We start from the raw sequence: 25460 nt of genomic DNA on the forward strand, positions 1-25460 counted from the left end.
ATCACAAAAATTTCAAGAAATTTTTATTGGAAAAATTGTCAATAAACAAAACGATGACAAAACTCAAACTAACCATAATAATCATGGTGGACAATATGAATATCGGATACTATAAAATTATCACCAACATTGGTTGAAGATTTATTTCACAAATCATTTTCAGATGTATCCATAATTAACGATGATTCAAAATCAGACAACCGACAATAATAATCGGATATTATTCGTATATGTGGTTTTTTTTTTAAACAAGGATGAAATTTTCGATTCATCACTTTTTTTTTTATTCCAAATATTATGTAACACATATTGCAAAAAAAAAAAATCGAAGTTAAATCCGATCAATCAGATGCTATTTCATAAATGTGGGGGGATGAAGGTTGGCAACCATCATTTGCTATTTTTACGATGATGATATCGATTTTTTTTATAAAAAGTGTTGAACAACTAACATTATCCAAATGTGTAACATTTAAAGATTTCACAAGAATCCCCAATATATCCAGATCAGAACTTGGTTTATCCTTCGTTACAATGATCAAAACTGTTAACACTATATTGTGTAATTTCAATTCAGATGGCAAAAAAACACGGAATTTAAACAATATCATAAATTATTACACCATTATGGTTACATTGTATGGCACTGTCCGGTGGTTTAGCTGTTATCTTTCACAAAAAAAACCAACAATTTGTACCACAAATTAATGTGCACACTTCGATACAATTGAATGTATGACAACATTCTGCCAATTTATTGATCAATCATTGATGAAATGATCCACCAATACAATCAATGATTCATCAACTGCGAATAATAAAAAAAAACGGATATAAGGGATGTAACATTTATGATTTAATACCGATCCAGATTTATTCAACAAATATCATTATTTCAACGACAATCAAATCTATTGGTTGATTCGAAAATCAATTCCAGAATTAATTCAATAATATTTAATATATTACAAATTATGGCAACCGAAACAACAAAGAGAAATTCACAACAAGAATTTTGATACATCTCAACCGACTATAGTCGTTGAACAACAAACATTTGAGGTTGTCGAAACATATCAGACTCAAAAATTGATCAATCACTTGATGACGGCGTAATTGAAAAAAAAAATAACAATCAAAACAACAAATTGTTGTCATCTATTTTGTTTTTTGTCGTCATTTATATTGTTGTCCAACTGCAACCACAACAAGTGATTCAAACTAATTCAAATCGTCACAAACAACAATTGATCAATGTTGATGATTATGATTAACAATATGATTCGTATCTGAAACACAAATCACTGCTTGATTCATTACTTTATTCAATTGCAAATTATCTACGTGAAGATGAATTTTTTATCACCACCAACAACAACAATTTAAACCTTAAAAATTTGGGGGTACGACAATCAAAAATTTGATAAACATAAATCTGGTATTTTATCGGTTGTATAAACAGGATTCGGGAAATTGTAATCCAACATTAATTGCATCAACCTTACCGCTGAAGTTGAAATTAACAGCTTGTTATGCATTATGTTGTGTCTCTTTGTCAATTGGGAAAACAATATCCATCTTAAAGATAATATGGCCATTATAACAAAAAAACTATTTGTTGAACATTACAATAGCGAAATTTGGCTGAAACAGTCTAAACTTAATAACTGTGATATTGTTCTGTTTTGCTATGTGACATATGATAAACTGAAAATTGGTTAAATTAAATCAGATTACACTGTCGAAAAATCTGTTTGACTAATGAATTTGCAACCATCACTACAAGTGCTTCAAACATCAAATGTAGTCACATATTTTAAACGTGATAATGGTGAATGTAATAGAACACAATGTTGTTCAGCAACAACTTTATCACCGATTCACAAACAATCATCATTGATTAATACAACATCCGATCCATAATAATAACAATTACGTCATTGATTAACGGATTCATTGGAAAAAAAATCATTATGTTTGGAAAACATAAATTTTATGGTCATATTAATTATATCTTCCATATCTCAATTTGATTCTCAAAATTTTCAAAATATTCAAAAAAAAAATTATCTATTAATCTTTACCATCATCAACAATAATAACTATTGCATCATCAATTATATGATCGATAAAAAAAATCATACCCAGAAACAGCAACCAAAACATAAATTTAATGATCAAATCTATTATATCTTCCGTAATCCGAATCAATTATCGAATATTCGAAATTTATCTATTCCCCTTTAACGATTGTCAATAGCAATCAGAATCTTGAAAATGTTGTGGTTTTACACAAAATTTGATGAACATAATCTTGATATCTGTTTGGTTGCATTTGCAGCATTTGAACATGGTAAACAAACTCGTGCACCAACTTTACAACAGATAACAAATTAACATCTCAATGTGCATTACATAATACGGCCAACATAACTTGAAAAAAAATTATTTGTTTCCAATAACATCTGAAAATTTTAAGTTTAACCAATGATAATCAACTACCACATTATCAAATTGCCCTTATATCAAATATAATTGCATACTTTTGAATGTGTTTATGATGATTATATTGTAACACAACGTTGTTCATTATCAACAATTATTTCAAGCCACTATGGTGCTAACGTAAATTGTATTAAGTGCATCAATTGTTGCAATTCCTTGGAAAGGATTTCTTGAAGATTATTAGTCAAGTTGATTGATATCGCACCCAATGTTCAAGTTCCTTAAAGTTTATTATTCGACATTGTTTAAATTCCCGATATGGTCGCACATTGATTATTTGGACCTGAAATCTAATCATAATTTTTTTTGGTGTATTCAATACAAAATTATTAAAAGAATTCGCGACGTTTCTCAAGATCTATTAATGTCTTATAATTATTAAAAAAAAAGATGAAGAACTATGTTTTTTTTTCTAACGGGAAAGAATCACCTGGAAATACCCAATGAATTTTTTTTTTTCTAACGGGCAAGAAGCACATGAAAATATATAAAGAATCATTTTATTTTCTAACGGGCAAGAAGCACATGGAACTAATCCCAAAAAAATATGAAGAATTAAATTAATTAAGCACAACTTGTCAAATTTTTAAGTCAACGATTTAAAATAAATTTAATTCAAATCACCATCAATTTGGCAACAAAAACGAATTGTTTTGTAATCAAAAAAAAATTAACTACGATCTGTTAAGTGAAAGAAAAAAAAATTATTCAACATTTATAACAAAAACACAAACAAAAACAAACACTTAAATAATCTACAGAATGTTAGCATTTAATTTATGTTTAGTAACGATAATTAGTAATAATTTAGGAAAAAATAATAATTTCTCAATTCTCAATTAAAGTTTAGAAAAAAAAGATGACCTTTTTAGCTTTAGCATGAAGAATCAATAGATAGATTCATAATCAACATCTAAGTCGTCAGTTCACTTTATTAATCTTTATTTCATTCAATTATGTTCAATTTTTAGTTGAAAGAAAGGTAGTAATAACGAAACGAGTCAGTTGATTAGATTAACAAATCTTGTTGGTAGTCAGTAATCTAGAAAGTTGTAAAGTTAAGCTAGATGAAAAACTATTTGAAAACAAAAACACACACAAAAAAATATCAAAAAAAAATATTGAAAAATATCAAAAATATTGAAAAAAATATCAAAAATATTGAAAAATATCAAAAATATTGAAAAAATATCAAAAAATATTGAAAAAAAATATCAAAAAATATTGAAAAAATTATTATAAAAAAATTGAAATAATCAACCAGTACTATTCATGATGAAAATATGTACATCAAAATAACATTTCTTTCTTTTAACGATAAAAAAATAACAAATACATCCATAACAATTATAACAAAATTATTAATACATAATTTCTTATTCAACATACAAATGTAATATCATTTATTTCTGTCATTTAAACAAAAACAAAAAATTATTGTATAATATCCAAAACACTATTGTAATAATCAAAATTTCCCCTAATCTACAATCTTAAAGCGGGGGGATGTAAATGGATGAAAAATATCACGTTATTTATGAAAAGAATTTATTTAAAATACTTTAAAAAGAAATGAATAAAAATGAATCAGTCTGGTTTTTGACTTCAAACTGAATAGTTGAATTTTGTGTGTTTTTACAAATATAGTTGATTCTATTGTTGGATATTCACCCAAGCAACAACGAAAAAAAAAGTAATAAATTAAAATTGTTGTACAGAAACTGTTCCATTTTGATTTGTACATCCGATAAACACTATATATAAACAGTTTGTGTGTGTGTGTGTGGGCGATGAATAACGCGCGTTTTATGAATTTTACTTTGGTTTTTGTTTTTCACCGTAGAAGAATTAGGTTAGAAAATTATTATTCGATGATAATCATCCAAAAATGAAGATGAGATGTTTATAATAATAATGGTCAATCTTTTCTTTCTTTTTTTTTTGTTTCTACCTGACACAAAAGATCAACAACAAAAACCAATGATAATTGAAACAATTGTCAATTTTACATTTTTAAAAATTCCTTATTACTTATCTTTTATATCCATCTTATTTCCATTTGAATCATGGTCGCTTATCCTATTGTTGTTGTTTGATTCATGTCAATATTTATCAACATCAGATTATGATCATGTCGAATTCGCGTTTTGTTTTTTGCAATTAAAAAAAGAAATTTATTGTTTTTATATTTCATTCTGATGATTAGCGAATGTTTTCTTGAAAAAGATTTCTTGTTTTCAAAGTCGATTATTTTGTAGCCCAATTGATCAATTTTGATTTGTCAACATCCATTTTGATCATTATCACAACGTCATTCCAAGAGAAAAATCTTTTCATTGAAAATTGTATACAGGTAGAAAATCAAATCAAATTAATTTAATTAATCTTTTTCGAAGGAAAAAAATTGTGCAACAGATAAAATAAACAAAATAAATATCGATACATCGCCCATCTCGATGTCTATTTTGTTGGGAGTAGTTTCGAATTCGAACACACACAAAAACATTCGAACAATCGATATATCGATGTTTTTTTTGGTAAACAAACAATGCTTGTCAAACTGAAAAAAAAATATTTTTATTCCGGAAATAAAAATCAAAGAATTTCATTTTGTTTGGTTTTTCTTTTCATTCATTCAATTTTTTGATCATAAATTTAATTAGCATTTTAAATCTGGGGTGGAGTGTGTGTGTGTGTTTTTCAAAATGAAGTTTTTTTTCATAAATTTTTCATTCATTTTATTCAAATTCGATGTCTATATGACCAAAATGGTGATGATGATGGCACAAAGTAGGATCGATGAATCACTTGTTGTTGTTGTTGTTAAAAATAATGCCCATCTTTATTTGTTAAGTATGTGTAGCAAAAAGGTAAGAAATTTATTTGAATTGTTTGTTTTATCAATTATGATTGGAATTATGAACAAAAAAAAACTGTTGCTCGAATTTTTTAACATCATTTTTTTTTGTTACCATAGGCGATCACGATGATCCAAAATGATAATATATCTTTGGGATGAACAAAAAGCAAACAAAAAAAGGTGGCGCGATTTATGGAATCCATTTTTTTTTCTTGAAAAACTCATCTTCATTTCCTAAAGAGACATGAAAATTATTTTGTTTTGAAGAAGAAGAAGAAAATGAAAAAGAAAAAGAAAATAAAGGTAGCTGTTTTTTTTACTGATGGCATTTCTTGTATGGAGAATTCGTTTTCTTTTCATTTGTTGGGAAAAAAATTTAGGTCGATGTATTTGAAAACAAAATTCACAAGAAATGATATTGAGAGAAATATTATTCGAGATAATATACGAGAGAAAGTTTGCCTTCAGGTATGATGATGATAACATAACATAAAATAAAATCGAAATTGAAATAGCCGCCATAGGATGTGTATATTGGATAAAGATTCTTTTTTTTTCACTATTTGTTTGTCTCTCTCTTTCAACAACTAACTTTATGTTTTTTGTTTTCTCTTGTGGTGGTGATGATATTTCACTTTAGTTTAGTTTAGTTTTCTCCTTTTTTATTTCGTTCCAAACAACAACAAACAGACAAAATATCCATCACTTTTTTTTATTATGACTTTCGATTGCCGTTTTGACCGAATCCAAATTCAAAAAACAAAAAATTAAAAAAAAATATGAACATAGTGATACACCGAACAAAACCAATACACAACAACACACATTCAACAAGTTTGATAATATCAAAATCGATTTGATTCACAAAAGTGTTTTCTTGTTTTGTTGAAACAAACAAATAGATTTCTGTTTTTCTAGAAGATAGCACGTGTGAATCTTTTGCTTTTGCATTGTCTTTCTTTACAAATATTAAATGAATCAATATTATTCTTGTTTTGTTTTCCCATTCATTGAAACAAAACAAAAAAAAAATCATTGAAAATTGATTAACAGCGATAACAACGAACGAATTTGTCATTTTGTTTTGTTTTGTTTTGTTTTGTTTTGTTTTGTTTTGTTTTGTTTTGGTTTTTTTGTTTCAAAATCACAGATCAAATATTTTTCCAAAATACAGCTGTAATATTTGAATTATAAAAAAATTCTTGAAAAAAAATAGGCGATGGCCGTCTATTTCTTTCGTTTTGTAGTTTTCTTTCACACAAGTGATAAATATTAGTTTTATTTCAAGATTATCAATTTTTTTTGTTTTTTGTTTCATTGAATTGATCTTGTCCACTGTTTGTGTGTGTGTCCAGTCCAATCCAGTCCAGTGACAATCAATAATGTGATTTGAATTTTTTTTCGTTCGTTTGATTCAATGTCTTAATTGTGCCAAATATTTATCACAACAAGTTTGTTCAACGTTGAAAACGTATAAGTTTTCATCGAATTTTTTCGTATTCAAAAATCAATCAATAAAAACTTGAGAATAATTTTTTTTATTCACGAAATTCGTGTACGACTGCAATAATAAAAGAAAAATGTCATCATCAAAGGTAAGTTTTTGATATTAAAAATTAAAAAAAAAATTTCATCGACTTCGGTTTTTGCTTTTTTCTTACCCGAAAAAACGAATAATTACATTTTTTTCCATGTCGGTCAAACATCGATGACCATTTTGGTTTTCATTGTTTTCAATTCAATATATTTTATCATTTCAAAGTTAAAAGCATCCCTTTTTTTCCCATTTTTATGTTGATACCAAAAATAGAAAATTGATTTTTTTTTGCCATCATATTGATTGTTGATGATGATGATTGGGAGCAATCATCATTATTAACATAATTTTTCCAGTTTTTTTTCTGCAGAAAAGAAAAATGATTTAATCAATTGTTTTGTTTTGTTTTTCACTTGTAAATTATGGTTGTAAAAATCTGATTTAATCAAATAAATTTTGATTTATTACTTGAAAAACACCGGTATAAGGGAAACCGGAATTACCCGAAAGCGATGATTGTTGTTTTTTTATTTCGTTATTATTATTGTTCATTCATTCATTCATTCATTCATTTGCTCATTATCACCCATTGAAATAAATTGTCAAATATGACGATTTTTTTTCTTCCAGAAAATTTTACTTCAAATGCATTGACATGATGAAATGTATAAGGTAGGGGATAGAGAAAAAAATTGATCATTTTTTTCCATTTGAATTCATTTTCTATCAACTATTACACACTGAATAACATAATTTAGATTGGCAAAAAATGAAAAAAAATTTAAACCACAATCATCATCACTATGTGTGTTTGTGTGCAAGTACCGGAAACAAATATCTTTACCATTCTGTCATAATATAGGAAATTATTGTAGGAATGATGATGATGATGATTGGGAGAAAAGGAAAAAACCTGAATGAATGAATGAATGAATGATTGTAAGGCAAAAACTATTAGTTTTTGAAATAATAAAGTTATCATTCCTTGAAAATTTTTTATGCAGTAGCGCACCATTTGAAACACTTTTTTTCATTCATTCATTCATTCATAAGAAAAACTTCAAATATTTCAAACTTTTTTTTTGACTATTTTATCAATCATTATATGTCATATTATAACAACAATATTTTTGTTGTTGTTGTAATTTAATATAGATCACGATTATGGATTGTGAATGATGATGATGATGATGATTGTTATAATGTTGAAGGGAAATGTTATTATTTGAAAGAAAAACTCTATATATACTCAACGGGAATCATCATCATTGAATCGAAATAGAAAATTGATTTGTATTGATCCAAAATAAATAAAAAAACCACGATTGATATTAATCCACCTTTTAAACCCCAGGATGGTTTTATATTTCAAGAAAACCAACAAGAAATATTGATTTAAATTTGATTTTGACCGCAAAATATGTTGCCTGGAGATGATTTATGAAATTTTTTTTTTTAATCAGTCATTTTATTTTCTCGATGCCGTTCATCGTTGTTGAAATCTTGAAATTGGATACTTTATTCGCAGGTAAACAAGCAAAACATTATAATTTTCAAAATTTTACAGATTTTTTGCTCGTTTACTGTTGTCCATATTTCATTTGGATTGAATCATCTTGATTATCGTCATCGTATTTCATAGGATGTGATAATCAACAACTACTGTGAAATTAAGATCGACGAATATTAAACAAACAAACAAACACATAAATATGATAATTTAGTTGCAAATATCCATGTCATTTTTTTTCTTTAAGACATTAAGATTTGGTTTTTCTCTCCTTTCAGATCATTTTTTTCTTGCTTTTATTGACTTGTGAAAAAAAATAAAAGTGAAATTTGAACGAAACCAAACCAACAACATGTTGAATGGATTGACTTTTGCCGTTTTTGTTTTCTTGATGAAATTTAATTGTCGAATTTAATTGTCAATTTTCTTGTGTCTTTTGATGATATCGCTTTTCGTTTTTGTTGTTGTTGTTGTTGAGAATGTATCTTGAAAACTAAACATGAACCATCGTTATTTTTAGGCCCAGAACAAAGCAATATCAAGATTTTTTTTTTGTTTGAAAATCATTAATAGAAGAACAAGAATAAAAAAAAACCACAATCAAAGTGTTGATTGAATCAACACTTGTCACTTGTTGTTGTTCACTTGTTGGTCAAAAACAACAAAGGATAAAAAAAAACAACATCAAATTTGACATTTGTTGAATTCATTCCATCAAATCATCATCATTATCGTCGGTTGTAAGAGAGAAAAGTTTTTTTGAAAAACAAATTTTCTCGATTAGTTTTTTTATTTTTTATTTTGGTTCTCTTGTTTAATTATATATACATTCAATATTGAAAATGTAAATGTCATTTTCATTTCATGTTTTAACTAACAACAACAACAACAGTAAACAGTAAACCACCTGTTGAATGTTTGACATAACTGTCAATACCACTTGCATAAAATAGATTGTTTTTTGTTTGTTTGTTTGTTCAAAGAGAAGAAAAAAAAATTCATACAGGTTATTTTTATATATAAAGGTTAATCATATTTAGAAATTTGTTAACATTGATTTGTTGTTGACATTACAGGACAGTGTTTTTTTTGTTGCTGTCAATAACAGCAACAAATATCGTTTTATCGAAACAAAAGAAAAAGAGAAATGGAGTGAGAGAGATGTTTACTGAAAATAGTTCCCGAAAAAACGAAAAAAAAGACAGGTATGCAAAAAAAAAAACAATCAATGCGAATATCCAATTCCATTTATCATATTTATGAAGAAAATTATGCAAAAGAGAATCATTAAACTTAACCTTGTTTTTTTTCAACGGTTATTTGCTGATGCTATTATTATGATTGTCTGTTTTCGTTGTCATCTTTGTCTATCATTGTTTATCATCTTTGACATTGTCACCAAACGATAATGATGTTATTGTTGTTGTTGTTGATGATGATGATCATCATTTTTTTCAATCAAATAATACCCCGGGTTACATATAATTCAATTGAATACGGTCGTTCCAAGTTTCACAAAAGAGACGAAAAACATAGAACAAGAGGGCCGAAAACACATATACATTTCTTCCCTCACTGTTTTATTTTTCGTTTTTCGTTGGTTCATTCGTATCCGACATTGTGCATCCATACTTTTTTTTCATCTATTTTTAGGCAAAAGTTTATTTAATATTTGAAAGGAAAGAAAAGCAAAAAAAAATATATAATACCTTTTTGGAAAGTTTTTCTTTGCTGATGCTGTCATTGTATTCATTGAATCAAGTAAATAAATCTGGAGAAAAGAAAAAAATTTTAAAATTTTGTTGAATCAAGTGAAAAAAGTGTATAATGAACATTCATTTTGGACATCATTCTCTCTCTCTCTCTTTTCTTTTCCACTTTAAAATTGATGATGATATGCGCCGTTTGAAATGATAAACAACGAAAATTATCAAATAGTCAAATTAGGCTACTTGTGTTGATGATATTTATCATTAAATGATGATGATGATGATGATGAGAAAATGGAAAAATGTCACAATTGTCATCATCATCATTGTTTGACATTTTTCTTTTTCCGAAGAAATAGAGAAAATAGAAATAAAAATTTCGGAAAAAAAGTGGGTGAAAATCATTTTAATTATGAATAATGATCATGATCATGATTGACCATTTTGTAGATGTGTTTATTCGCTTTGTTCTTTGTTTTTTTTTTTTTGTTTTGGATGTATGTTTTGTCAATTGACAAATGTTTTGTTTAGTTTTCTCAGCTAAATCATTTCATTGTTTCAAAATTTTCTCAAACTATTGATTCTCCGAAATTCAATTTCAAATGAAAATTGACCAAAATATTATGATCTACGATTTGCCTAAAATATAGGTTGAATGAAAAATTTGTTGTCGGTGTGTATTTAATATTCAAAGTAAAGTTTATTCGATCTGTTTGTTTGTTTGTTGTATCAACTTTGTATGATTTTTTTCTTTAATTTGATCGATATCATTGTGTTTGTTTACCATTGACCAAACAAAATTATATGGTCAAAAAAAAGCCAAACAATAATGGAAAATCTTTTCTTTTCCCATTGATCATATGATGATGATCATCATTATTTAAACATTGATGTTTTTTTGGATGCTCCAAAAAAAACAGACACGAAAAAAATTGATCAATAACATCATTTCGGAACATTGAATATGAATGAAAAACCAAAAATCAATTCATTTTCAAGCCGTAGAAAGACCAAAACAAACAATGAGAATGGAAAAAAATAAACCAACAACAAATAAAAAAACATCATCATTATTGTATCAATCAATGGTGCTGAAATTTTTCATCCCAATCTTGTTTCTGTTGTTGTACTGTCAATTTTTTCGTTGTTGTTGCTGTTGTTGATTCAAATTTCAAAATTACAATTACAATTTAAATTGACCAATTTTTCTCATATTAAATTTATTTACAACAACAACAACAATCTCCCAATCATTTGATTCACTTGAAATAATTTTTTTGGTGGTGGTTGCCCTTTTACTTTCGTAACCAGAAAATCAAATCATTTGATGTTTGAATGTTTTTTGCATGTCTATTTTCTTATCTTGCCCCGATCAACTAACCGTATTTATATTTGTTGATATATGATAAAAATGGAAACGAAAATGAAAACATATTTTGCCTATTGCTTTTTTTGACTCTCTTCTTGTTTCTTTTACCCTATTTCCATTACATGATCATATCATATCATCTTGTTTTTTTTCACTGACCATTTATGGTTGAACACATGGATAATATTTTTCCAAACAAAAAAAAACATCTTGAACCACTATATATAGTGATGTTTAACACACAAACAACAGACACACATGTTTCATATTAATTCAATCATTCAGCGAATCAATGTATTTGCCTACTAGGCATTATCATTATAAACATTATTTTGATGTTAATCATAACTTATTATCCATTATCCATTATTATTATTATTATGATTTATATGAGATAAAATCAAATTTTGTTCACTTTGGGTTATCCCGATGCTAAAAACAAAAAACAGAGAAAAAAAATCATTTGTTACTTGAAATGAAATGAATGAACAACCCAATAATAACTAAATTAATTATCAAAATGGGATTATTATATAAAAAAGAAAGAAAGAAAGGAAAATTACAAACACACAGATTGGATGATAAAATAGAAATATCTTTAATTTTTCCTGTACATAATAATAGATCAATTGATCGGATCGGATATAATTTAGTGTAATGATTTTCGATAATTCATAATGATAATGATGATTATCATAACTCTGTGTAGAAAATTGGATTAAAGTTGGATTTGTTTTTCGTTGTTGTTCAAAATGTTCAATTTATTAATGATGTTAATCATTATTATTGAGGTAAAAATAGCCTACATTTCGGAAACATACACACACATATGTATAGTCCCGTTACATTCAGTTAAGATGATAATTTTGGCCAATAATTCAACATAACATTTGCAAATTAATTCATGGATGTGTTTAGAATTTTTAATTTTGTAGAAAACTTTTTGAAGAAATAATTTCGAAATTCTTCATGATCATCCTTGAAAATGGATTTTTTTTTCACCATCAATCATCATATATTCCATTTTTCAATCATAATTTGTAGTTATTCTTCTTTTTTTTTCTTGAACAGAAAAAAATTTACAAATTCAAATGTTGTAAATGAATGAAATTTTTTCTTCGGACGTTTATTTCTTAATTCCATTCGAACAAACATGGTGGTTATATTGAAAAAAACTTGAAAATTTCTTGTTTGAATCTTGACCACCATCATCATTGTGTTCGTTTGTCCCCTTTTTTTTCTTTGATTTACGATGAACAACCTTGTTTGTTGTTTGGAAATTTTATTTGTTTGTTTTGTTTTGACCAAATTTCATCTTTTCCGAACAAGTTCTTTATTTTATTACTGTTATTTACTGTGAACAATAAAGATTTTTTTTTAATTTCAAATTTTCCACCAATGATCTATATAAAAAAAAGTATCGTTTTTGAAGCGTGAAAAGAAAATTTGTTTGAAAAAAATAACACGCGTTTCAAATCAATCAATCAATCGAGAATTCAAATGAAATTTTTTGTTTTTTTTTTATTTTACAAAAACAAAAATCAAGTTTGCATCCAATTATGGCCAACAACATAAAACATTGCAATAAACATTTAAATGAATGTATGTAAAAGTTGTAATTTTGATTTAAGTTGTAATTTTCTTAGTTTTTATTTTCAATTCGTAAAACAAAAAACTTTACATAATTTTTATTTAATTAAATATTATGATGATGATGATCATCATTATGTTGTTTTAAGCAATGAGAAAAAAAACAATCATCACTTGATTGATAGATAAACATCATCAAATAAAAAAAAATATCATCAACAATTATGTCAAGGTATTTTGCTCATCTTCACTTATTTAATAATAATAATCGGTAGTTATATTTCGCTTTTTTTTCTTGGTAATAACAATAACGATTATCTCATCATCATCATCATCATTGTTGTCGTATGAACAAACAAACGAAAGTAGTTTCCATTTGAATTTAAATGGATAATTTCTTGAAAATTTTGTTTGTTTGTTTTGTTTTCCAAATGAAACCATAAATTAGTTGACAATATAAACAACAACGAAAAAAAGATGTTTTTTTTTCGACTGGATTCATTCATTTGGTAATTGCAAAATAATCGGATTTTTTATCTGTTTCAAAAAAAAATTTTAAATCAAAATTATCTTCCAAAAACAAAACAAAAAAACATTATCAATTCATTCGTTTATTGCGATAATAGTAATCATGATTTTAAATAATGAGATTTACCTGTTTGCTGCTGCTGCTGCTACTGCCTACGACAAATCTATCATTTTTTTTCAAGCATTCACATGTCAAATTAAATTTAAAATTACAAGACAGATTTTCTTTAAAAAAAATTACACACACCCTAAGTGTTATCACAATCATGAATGAATGAATGAATGAAAAAAAAGAAAGGAAGTATAATCAAATGTTTATACGAAAAAAATTGTTGTAGATTTGGTTTTCGTTTTCGGTTGTGATTAATGATGAATCAATGATAATTATTGTTATCTATGTTGTTTGATCATTATTTTTATGTTTATTTTTTTTTCATTTCGATTTTGATTTAGACATTACAATCACCATCAACGATTTCCATTATCATTGTATTGGTCATTTTCATCAACATACAATTATTATTTGCTATCAAAGATGAACAACAACAACAACAACAACCACGAACAGAATCAGCTAATGATTTTGGATTAAATGGTAAAAATATTGACCTGTTTTTTTTTAAATACAGTGATTAAGAATGAATTTTACATTTTATTTTTTACTTTTTACTGTTGATAAATTGTCACAATTTTTTTTTCAAAAAAATTTTCCACCTTTTTTTCCTCCATTACTTTTAATCGCACGTTGATAGCATCATCGTTGGCGTTGTCTAATCATGACATTAATAACAATGTTTTACATAACATTACAAAACGATCATCAAATGATCAACAGGAAAATGTCAAATTAATCTGTTATTATTCCAATTGGGCCATATATAGGCCTGGTGTGGCAAGATTTACACCTCAAAATATTAATCCATTTTTATGTGTAAGTAGTATTGTGTTCAATTTTCAAATGAATACAATCAATCAATCAATTGATCAATTGTTTCAAATGTTTAAATTACTAAAATCCTAATTTCCATTTGGATTTGTTTTTTCTCCTTTCTTTTCGAATGAATATTCTAGACACATTTGATTTATGCATTTGCTGGATTATCAAGTAAATATGAATTGAAAGCATTCGATCCTTATAATGATATTAATCAAGGTATGATGACCAAATAAAACAATTGTTTTAATGTTAAACTCTTTTTTGTTGTCCCAAATTGTTTTTGTCCCAATTTTTTTTACAAAGGAAATTATAAAAAATTTGTTGGTCTTAAGAAATATAATAATCAATTGAAAACAATGATTGCTATTGGTGGTTGGAATGAAGGATCGAAAAGATTTTCCAAATTAGTTGCAAATAATGATCTACGTTCAAATTTCATTAAAAGTGTATTGAAATTTTTACGTGAACATAATTTTGATGGTATCGATTTTGATTGGGTATGAATGACATATTTTTCATCGACTTACATTTATTATTAATTAGATTAGATTTTATGATTTATTTATATCAAATTTTTTTTTCGTTCCTTTTTTTTCTTCATTTACAATCCAAACTTATCGAAAAAAAACAACAACAATCTATAGGAGTATCCAGCTTTTCGTGAAGGAAGTGCGCCCGAAGATAAGGAAGGATATGCTAAATTGATACGAGTAAGTTTGAGAAAATTATATTTAATCCAAATGAAAATAAAAGTATTGGGAATCAGGAAATTGTCGTTTGACCACAAAACAGACAGACATAAATAATGATATTTTTTTTTGTTTATTCGAATAGGAATTACGTTTTGCATTTAACAATGAAAAATTATCCACTGGTAAAGAACGATTATTACTTAGTGTTGCTGTACCGGCTGGACAAGATTATATTGATCAAGGATTCGATGTTCCTGTTATATCACAGTATGTTATATATAAAAGTTTTTGTCATTGTTTAACATTTCATTTGATTTTCTCTCGAATAGATATGCTGATTTTTTAAATGTACTTAGCTATGATTATCATACATCATTTGATCCTGAAACTGATCATCATGCACCATTGAAATCAAAACCGGATTTTATCGATGAAGAAGCATCCAAATTAAATGCCGAATGGACAATCAATTATTATATTCGTTTAGGTGCACCACGTGAAAAATTAATTCTTGGTATACCTACATATGGTCGTTCATTTACATTGGCTGATGAAAGCAATAATGGTATTAATGCATTGGCTGAAGGTCCTGGTGAACCTGGTCCATCTACAAGAGAAAAAGGTTATCTTGCTTTCTATGAAATATGTCAAAAAGTTGAAGATGATGATTGGCAATTACATCGACCTTATCCACATATTGAAGGACCATATGCTGTAAAAGGAAAACAATGGGTTGCATTTGATGATATTGAAATTATTCAGGATAAAGCTAAATTCATTATCGATCAAAGATTAGGTGGTGCAATGGTTTGGACATTGGATAATGATGATTTCCGTGGCAATTGTTATGGTGAACAAAATCCATTAATAAGTTCGTTACGATCATCCTTGATTAATCCATTATTACAAGTATCACCAGCTGCATCACGCGATTCTACTTCTTCCACTCGTCCATTATCATCAACTCGAGATGACAATTTAACTCGTAATCGATCAAGACCTCCAAATTTTGGACTATCTGAAGCTGGACTAAATGCATTAAATGTTAATACTCGACGTAATCAACGACGAAAACAATATTATGGTACATCGTCTACGTCAACAACAACAACAACCACAACTACAACAACAACTCAAGCACCAACTACTACAGCTTTAGCATTATCATATACAACACCAGAACCACCAACTACACCAGATCCCGGAATAGAATTCCATTGTGAAGATGAAGGTTTTTTTACTAATCCAAAAGATTGTCGAAAATATTTCTGGTGTTTGGATAGTGGTCCGGCTAATTTAGGTATCGTTGCTCATTCATTTACATGTCCATCCGGATTATATTTCAATAGCAAAACAGAAGCCTGTGATTATCAAGAAAATGTTTCGTGTCGAAATAAAAAAGATAAATCATCAACAACAACAAAACGTCCAAGAATTCGACCAAAAATTGCTACAACTTCATCACCAATTACAACGACAACGACGACGACAACAACAACATTACCACCACCAACCACAACAACACAACAACCAATAACATCATTATCATATAGACAAGATAATGATGAAAAAATGATGATGGATACGATGAGGAAATTTAATGATGCAGCTAAAAATGGTAATCATGATGAATTGATTCAGTTAGCCAATCTAATCAAAGCATTAGGAGGTATAGAAAAACTTGAAGCAATTCTTAAAGGTTCAAATACAGGTTCCAATGATAAAAGAAAACCATTAAATTCTGAACAAGATGATGAATCACCATCAAATTTTTTTGCCTATGTTACACCTAAACGAACACAAGAATTGATGACTACTACACAGGCACCATCACGTAATGATCGTTCAAAACCTATACGACAAAGACGACCACAATTTTTTGATTCTGAAACAATATTGACAACAACGACTGTTTCGACCACTCCAGCACCACAAACAACAGCATCTTTATTTTCATATTATGAAAAACCAAAATCAAACAACAACCGAAATAATAATAATTTAGAAGCTGAATCAATTGATAATTTTGTTAAAAAATCTAATGCAAAACCATTTGAATTTAATTATAATCAACCTGAAGGTCGTAATACAATGATGAATGCATTCAATGATATGCAGAATTCTCGACGTTTGATTTCAGAAGAAAATAAGCAAACATTTTCAAATGAATCATCATCATCGGCAGTTATAATCGATCCTAATACAAGACAAATATATAGAATACCATATAAATTAAATAATTTGGATAATAATCGAGCATCGGATATTATCGATAATAATCTGATTGCCAGACAAAAAGATCCATCAATGACAAGACGTATTCGTCTTCCACATCCAAATACAATGCATCAATTTTCACCAGCAGTTTTAATACCCGATAAAGCTGGTGTAGTTTATGAAGATGAATTCCTTTTCGATTATCAATCATCATCTGCTAATCGAATGTCTGGACCTTCATCGCAAACACATCCGGAACAATTTTTACCACCAGGTAGCGAACTTCCATTATCTGCATATTTACGTCAATTTCAACCACCACCACCGCCATATCAATTACCTAATAATGATATTGGTCATCGTTCTCAATCATCATCATCATCAACATCATCATCACAATCGCAACATCCTCATCAACGACGTAAACCACAAAATCATTTCAATATTCCATTACAGCAAGAAAATCCTATCAATTTATTGATCAATACGCCACCACGTTCACCTGAGGATAATAAATTACCATTTAATGTTTTGAATACAACACCATCACCATTAACTACAACATCGTCTACAGTACCTAAATTTACCAACTACAATACATTACCACCAGAATTTGATATCTCACCATTCACCAGTACCAGTAGTTTATATAATCCAATTCAGGCAAATAATTTCCAAAAAAATCGATTATCCGATCTGTTGGATAGCTTGACATCAACATTATCATCATCAAATCCAACTACACCAATGCCAACAACATTAATTACAAATAATGATCCAATAATTCATTCAATGGGTCCAAGACGAAGAATTGCACGTCCAAGAAGGCCATTACCTGGCATACAACATCATCATCAATCCCCAACAACAAGTTTACAAACAACAACACCTAAAACTTCAACGACGACGACGACGACAACAACAACAACTCGTCGTCCATATATTGCACCAGCAATTGATACATTTAATGGACCATCCGTATTTTCTAATACTGATAATAGTCTTGGCTGTTCTAAACGTGGTGTATTTGCACATCCGGAAAGTTGTGGTATGTTTGTTGTTTGTGCACCAGCTGGCCGTAATAAAAAAGGTTTTCGTACATTGACACATCATTGTCCGGCTGAACAAGTATTTGTTGAAGAAGTTGGACGTTGTCGACCTGGTAATAAAGATCGTTGTGAAGTTTATCATTAGAGGTGATAGATAATGTTCATACTATTCACACCAAAAAAAAAAATCATTTACTGGAATAACCAAAAATTGAAAATTAAATTGCCATTTTTCATCACCATCATTCATTCATTCATTCATCAATCACATAAATACTTATCCATATTGATAATTCATTCACATTAAATCATATTCACACATTCATTTCTTATAATAATTTTTATAAATTTCCTATTTCATTTAAATGGTAAATATTATTTAGAGATAGACCAAACAGATTTTTTTTTGTTTGTTTCCATTTTGATTCTTCCCCCTGTTCAATGTTAATATTTTAGTTATATTCAACCCCAACATTCACTACACACATAATTTGGATTATAAACAAAACAAAAGGATTAATTTATATATTGTTATTGTTGAAAGTTTATTGAAAACGTACGAAAAAAAATTCTTTCATTTGATTTCAATAAAAAAGTAAATAAAATTTAAAATTTGTAACAACAATTGAATTATTTGAATTTAAAATTGAAAATTTTTCAAAATAGAATGGCTGCAAAATAAAAACTTTTATTTTTGAATTTTTTTTTAATAAATAAAAAGATGTTAACGTTATCGAAAGAGATTCAAAATGAATTACAACAAACAGCACGATCAATAGCTACGATTGGTAAAGGTATTCTAGCAGCTGATGAATCAATGTCAACAATTGGTAAAAAATTCGTACAAATTTCTGTTGAAAATACAAAAGAAAATCGTCGTTTATATCGACAAATGTTATTATGTGATGATCGAATTAAAGAATTTATAAGCGGTGTTATTCTTCATGATGAAACATTATATCAAAAAGATGATAATGGAAAAAATTTTGTTGATTTATTACGTGAAAAAAATATCATACCCGGTATTAAAGTTGATAGAGGTTTAGTGACATTAACTGGTACATATAGTGAAACAACTACTCAAGGTCTTGATGATCTTAAACCAAGATGTGAAGAATATTATAAACTTGGATGTCGTTTTGCTAAATGGAGATCAGTATTAAAAATTGATGATCAAAATGGTTTACCATCAGCATTAGCTATTGTTGAAAATGCACGTGGATTAGCTCGTTATGCATCAATCTGTCAGGAATGTAGAATTGTACCGATTGTTGAACCAGAAGTTTTATCCGATGGTAATCATTCGTTGGAAAGATGTCAACAAGTTAGCCAAAAAGTATTTGCAGCAACTATTGCTGCACTTCATGAACATAATGTTCTAATGGAAGGTATTCTAATGAAACCAAATATGATCACAGCCGGACATGATCATGGTCCATCTAATGCAGAAGAAATTGGTCTGGCAACAGCTACTACATTACTGCGTACAATACCAGCATCTGTTCCAGGTATAATGTTTTTATCCGGTGGTCAATCTGAAGAAGAAGCTACGGTTAATTTAAGTATGATCAATCAAATTGGTTCAAAAATGCGACCAAAAGTACCATGGACATTAAGTTTTAGTTATGGTCGTGCTTTACAGAATTCTGCTATCACTCTTTGGGCTGGAAATGCTGCAAATGTAGGCAAAGCTCGTAATGAATTAGTACGAAGAATGAAAGCAAATTCGATGGCTAGTCAAGGACGATATATGCCCGAAGCATCATCCACATCATCAACAGCAACAAAAAGTAATTATGTAGCTAAACATGTTTATTAAAAACAAGAAAAATAAAAATAAAATTTAAAATTCGCGCTCATCATTTCGTTGATGTGATGAAAAACGAGACCTTGTCCACTATTACCACATGTTTGATCGGGCGCGGCATGTTTGGTTGAAATGGATTGAGAGCTCACCGAGCGCTGTTTTTTGGTTAGTTGGACAAAACAAGCAAACAAACAAACAAAACAGCGCGGTCATCAAACATCATTAATTTTTGTTATGGCTGTTTGGTGCGCAACAGATTCAGTGTATTAAAAATTGTGTACATTCTTTAATTTTTTTTTTAAATCAAAAATCAAGTTTGCCAGTTGTCAAAGTTTTATCGATCAAAATTATTTTCAACATTTAACTGTTTATTATTGCATATTATTTTTTTGATGTTGTCAAATTTGATTATATAGAAGCTAGAAAAAAAATTTGTCGTTTTTCTGGCCTGGCCACTTGTTAAAATATACACACTAAATATAACAGCAACAATTAGAGGCAAAAAAAGTTGTTGATCAAATCTCGTTCATCATCATAATCATCAACACCATCAAACACATCCGTATTGAGCTTTTCGATTTAGTCAAAATTTTTCTACCAGTTTTCGATTTGATTTCCTCACACATTCATTTTTTTGACATTCAAACGACGTCGTTAAAACTGTTTTTATTTCACATTAATAATTTCATCTCATATTGATTTTTTGATCAAATTTAAACATGGCAACGACTACAAGTTATCTTGGATTTGCTAATCTACCGAATCAAGTGCAAAGAAAATTCGCTAAAAAAGGTTTTGAATTTAATCTAATGGTTGTTGGTGAATCGGGTCTTGGAAAAACAACATTGATAAATTCATTGTTTGGTACGAATATTAATTCAAATCGAAAGATACCAACTACACAAGAATTATTGGATCGAACATTATCCATTGAAACTACATCGATGGATATTGAAGAACGTGGTGTTCGTCTTAAATTAACTGGTATGTATCAATATTTGTAATCATATTTCCATTTGATTCTAAATTTTTTACTTTTCGAAATTTTAAAATATTTAGTTATTGATACACCTGGCTATGGTGATGCATTGAATTGTTCCGGTAATTATGATCCAATATTACAATATATTGATGAACAACATCGAAAATATTTGACCAACGAATCTGGTTTAAATCGTCGACAAATACGTGATACACGTGTTCATTGTTGTTTTTTCTTTATATCACCGATTAATTATGGCCTAAAGCCAGCTGATGTTCATTTTCTTAAATTATTACAACATAAAGTTAATATTGTGCCATTGATTGCTAAATCAGATTTTCTCACACCAAATGAAACATTAACATTGAAAAAACGTATACTTGAAGAGATCAAACAACATAAGATTGATATCTATACAATACCGGATTGTGATCCTGATGATGATATTGAATATAAGGTCTGAAAAATTTGATAAAAATAAACATTTTCTAATCTGTAAATCTTATAAATTTTAGGAACACGTTAGACAATTACAAAATTCAATGCCATTTGCTGTTTCATCATCAGTTGATATTATCGAAGTAAATGGTGAACGTATTCGTGGCCGTGAATATCCATGGGGTATTGTTCGTACTGAATGTGATGATCATAGTGATTATGTTAAATTACGTTCAATGTTGGTATCACAAATGCAAGATCTACATGAAGTGACACATGATTTACATTATGAAAATTATCGATCCCTACATTTGGCTAATTCGGGATGTGATATGAGCCCAATGTCAAGAAAATTTAATTCAAGCGATGTACGTGATAATGTATCAATACTTAGTGGTATGACAATGGATGAAACTGAAAAAGATCGTTTGCTAATAGAAAAAGAAGCTGAAATTCGTCGCATGCAACAAGAATTGGCAAAAATTCAAGATCAAATTCGTAAACAATCATTGCAGCCATCCGATCAAAATGTTGTAAACAATATTGTTGCTCATTCAAATGGTACCACGACAACAACAACAAATGGACATTCAAATTTATAATCAAAAATTAACTGCCAATTATGCTCATTGGAGAAGTGATCGTTGATATTCTCCATATTTTTTTTAAATTCTCTTTTTTTAAACTCAATTCAAATCCTGTTTTAAAACCAAAATATTCAAATAGAAAATTCTTATGATAAAATGTGTACTTAAATGCAAAAATTTTTAATTTAAGATTGAATAAAAATTTCAAACCTAATTCGAATTCTGATGTTCAATTCTTCGATAGAATCAAAGGTCATTGACAAGATGAGACATAACTCAACTTGACCAGAGTTGTTTTGTTTTGTGCATCCCTTTTTTTTAGATTTTAAATAAGAAAGAGGCCAGCGCGTACGCTAAACCTCGCTACCAAAAATTACACGACCCATCTGATCCATTTTGGACCAGTGGCGGGTTTCATCACGTACCGAAGTGCAATGGTACAGACTCCACCCGGAGCCGAGTTTGCTTGAGAACCCGAACCCGCCGCCAGGTAAGTATGCTGTGGAATGGTTATGGCAAAAAATATGAATGTTTTGGAGGATCAATTTCATTACATTTTTTAAATACATTTTTTAATTTTTTTTTAAATATTTCATCATATGATTGATAATATAATTGAATGACACAATGGGATTTAATGTTTAAAAGTGATTTTTGAATATAAAATTTTATAATCAGCATTAAAAAAAGAATAATTTTCATTCGATTAAATATTGATCAAAATTAGATTTGATTTCGTAACTGTGAAAAAAATTGGAGAAAAAATCTACAATAACAATAGCGATATCTAGCGACAGCAAAACAAACTTTAGAATTTGAAAAAAAAATCCTTTGAATTCGTTCGATATTTTTTTTATCATCGATCATTCACAAATCATTTGAAAAAATTGGTGATAATCAATTGCATTCAAAGAAAAATGCATTTCATTAATTTCATTGCATTGATAATTTTTAATAAATCAATCAAACATCGATTTCTACTGTTCGATTTTATGATGAAAAATGCTTTTTTTGAAATAAGAAAACAAAAAATTGGCAATGGAATCTTGCTGTATTCAACAAGAAAAAAGCTTCTGTGAATATACATTTTCTGTAATTAACTACATCGTTGTTGTTGCCTTGGCATAAACGATCATTGTCATCATCATCATCATTCATTTATTTATTGTTTTCAAATCAAAAATCTGAATATCGATTTGCCTAAATGATAATGATAAATTTCGTTGTTCATTTTTTGTTTCAATAATCACCGTACAAATGATAATTATTTTAAAATTCAAACAAATACAAAAAAAAACAAATAATTAATTAATTAATTAATTAATTAATTAATTTTTTTTACAATTTAAACCGGAAATTTACCTGTGTAATTTTTCAAGTAATTTTACACCCACATTATTATTATTATTATTTAAAAGTATTACATGATTACATCTTTGGTAAAAGTAATGAACAAATTCATGATTACATATACCTTTTTTTATACAGCTATGATGATGATGATGATTATAATGATCAAATCATAAAAAGTTTTTTATTTCATTGATTAAAATTCATAAAGGGGTTCCTGACAATGATTGCAGCAAACGCAAATACACACACACACGCGAATAATTTGCTGTTTGTTTGTTGTTGTCAAACATTCATGGTAAACATCCTAATCATCATCATAATGAATTGACCAAACATTGAATGAAAATCAACAACGATAATAACAGAAATAACAGAAATATTGCAGAAACATACACACACACACCTGAACATTGCCAATATTCGAAAATCGATTCGATTGTATACTGTACACGTTACCTTGACTTTGATTTTTTTTATATATTTCTCTTTCTCTTTCTTGATATCTATCATCGTGAGGTTTTAATTCATTCATTCATTTCCATCAACATCAACATCATATCACACGTTTACCATTGTCCATTTTATTCTCCAAAAAACAAAAAATCAATGAATTTTATTTCATTGTAAAGAAAAATAAAATGTGTGAGAGACATACAAACATCGACGGTGAAAAAGAGAAAATGAAAAATTTATGAAAATAATAATTTTGTTTATTATAATCATCATTGTTTTGATTTGAAATCGGATGGTACTTTATTATTATTTTGTTTGCATAAATAAAATTTTTACAACTACTATGGTCATTTTCACTGAATTTTTTTTTTCGTTGATGATCTCAATGACACCAAATATATAAAAATCATCATTTACCTATGTTGTTGTTGATGATGATGATCAATGATGTTGTTGAGTCAATAAATCGATAAATGTTTTTTTTTCAAAGCAGCAGCAGAAGCAGAAAAGGAAAAAAAACGTGGGGAATCCATTTGAAATCTTGACTTTACTTTCTCTTTTTTAAAATGTTTTTTTTTTGTTAATGAACATCAATGATTTGATGATGATCACGAGTATTATCATCATCATCATCGCCATAACCATCATCAGGTATATGCTACTTTCTTCTTAATCGTGATTCAGTTTGATTCATTCATTCATTCATTCAATTAAAATTTTGTTGTTGTTGTTGTCGTTGTGTATAGATCGAATCGCAAATCAATCAAACAATATATATGATTGTTGTATGGCTGCTGCTGTTTTGTCATTTTTGTTGTCCATTTCCAATATTCAATGTTTTTTGTATATGTTTTATAAACCGTGACCATTTGAAACTAATAACGATGATGATGATGGTCATCATTCAAAATCAATAATCAATTTTTTTTTACCCAAATGAACATTGAAAACATCATCATACAAATTTGATCATCATCATCACCATAATCATCATCGATTGGTTAGGATATACTAAAGATTTTTTTAAACCTGTGAAAGTTTGATTGAAAATTTTGTTTATTTTTTTTTACATTGAACAAAAAATTTTTTACATTTTTTCTTTGCCTTCATTGTCGTCACTAATGAACCATTCATTCAAATCAATCATTTATTTTCAAAAAAAAAAAGTTACCATGGTCGTCGTAGTCATTGATTTATTGAATGTGAAACATTGTGAAAAAAATGATGATGATGACTAAAAGTATATTTATAATGTTAATATTGTCATTGTGAAAAAACGCGTAGGATAATAATAATAATAATAATAATCTGGAATTTGGCCAAATAATTTTTCATAT

General features: G+C 28.0%; 2 protein-coding genes, 2 long non-coding RNA genes, 1 other non-coding gene and 1 pseudogene across 6 annotated transcripts; 3 read left to right on the forward strand and 3 right to left on the reverse strand.

Moving 5' to 3' along the window:
* Positions 1–6828: 6828 nt before the first annotated feature.
* LOC113794366 (uncharacterized) lies at positions 6829–19128 on the forward strand. Of its 2 annotated transcripts, none has more exons than XM_027344486.2 (8): positions 6829–6960; positions 14062–14203; positions 14361–14539; positions 14680–14761; positions 14849–15042; positions 15190–15255; positions 15380–15504; positions 15567–19128. In XM_027344486.2, the coding sequence occupies exons 1-8, from the start codon at positions 6946–6948 to the stop codon at positions 18646–18648; spliced, it is 3885 nt and encodes a 1294-aa protein (XP_027200287.2). In that variant the 5' UTR covers positions 6829–6945; the 3' UTR covers positions 18649–19128. The 2 variants fall into 2 exon arrangements, with proteins under 2 accessions (XP_027200287.2, XP_075677589.1); XM_075821474.1 differs by lacking the exon at positions 6829–6960 and adding an exon at positions 13072–13092.
* Positions 9193–10430, reverse strand: LOC142645384 (uncharacterized). The gene is made up of 2 exons (XR_012846528.1): positions 10122–10430; positions 9193–10055 (listed from the first exon to the last, which is right to left on the reverse strand). It is a non-coding gene; the product is annotated as an uncharacterized LOC142645384 (long non-coding RNA).
* A 32-nt stretch (positions 19129–19160) lies between the features above and the next one.
* LOC113794369 (fructose-bisphosphate aldolase C pseudogene) lies at positions 19161–20365 on the forward strand (annotated as a pseudogene).
* Positions 20366–20496: 131 nt separating this feature from the next.
* LOC113794368 (septin-2-like) lies at positions 20497–22531 on the forward strand. Its single transcript, XM_027344488.2, has 3 exons — positions 20497–21294; positions 21370–21749; positions 21808–22531. The coding sequence occupies exons 1-3, from the start codon at positions 21030–21032 to the stop codon at positions 22330–22332; spliced, it is 1170 nt and encodes a 389-aa protein (XP_027200289.1). The 5' UTR covers positions 20497–21029; the 3' UTR covers positions 22333–22531.
* A 121-nt stretch (positions 22532–22652) lies between these two features.
* Positions 22653–22815, reverse strand: LOC113794410 (U1 spliceosomal RNA). Its single transcript, XR_003474854.1, has one exon. It is a non-coding gene; the product is annotated as a U1 spliceosomal RNA (small nuclear RNA).
* A 2176-nt stretch (positions 22816–24991) lies between these two features.
* Positions 24992–25330, reverse strand: LOC142645385 (uncharacterized). Its single transcript, XR_012846529.1, has 2 exons — positions 25215–25330; positions 24992–25152 (listed from the first exon to the last, which is right to left on the reverse strand). It is a non-coding gene; the product is annotated as an uncharacterized LOC142645385 (long non-coding RNA).
* Between the last annotated feature and the right edge of the window lie 130 nt (positions 25331–25460).

The sequence above is a fragment of the Dermatophagoides pteronyssinus genome, unplaced genomic scaffold (assembly GCF_027571235.1).
Source record: "Dermatophagoides pteronyssinus isolate colony J.1.1.1.1 unplaced genomic scaffold, Derpt_VIB-CSIC_2022.12 sq0010, whole genome shotgun sequence".
NCBI classification, from domain to species: Eukaryota; Metazoa; Arthropoda; class Arachnida; order Sarcoptiformes; family Pyroglyphidae; genus Dermatophagoides; species Dermatophagoides pteronyssinus.

Bases quoted from the DNA above. Each gene is read 5' to 3' on its own strand.
- LOC113794366 (XM_027344486.2), top strand. The intron at 14,540-14,679 runs GTAAGTAGTATT...TGAATATTCTAG, and splicing joins ATATTAATCCATTTTTATGT to ACACATTTGATTTATGCATT. The intron at 14,762-14,848 runs GTATGATGACCA...TTTTTTACAAAG, and splicing joins TTATAATGATATTAATCAAG to GAAATTATAAAAAATTTGTT.
- LOC113794368 (XM_027344488.2), top strand. From the start codon at position 21,030: ATGGCAACGACTACAAGTTATCTTGGATTTGCTAATCTACCGAATCAA. The intron at 21,295-21,369 runs GTATGTATCAAT...TAAAATATTTAG, and splicing joins TGTTCGTCTTAAATTAACTG to TTATTGATACACCTGGCTAT. The intron at 21,750-21,807 runs GTCTGAAAAATT...TATAAATTTTAG, and splicing joins ATGATGATATTGAATATAAG to GAACACGTTAGACAATTACA.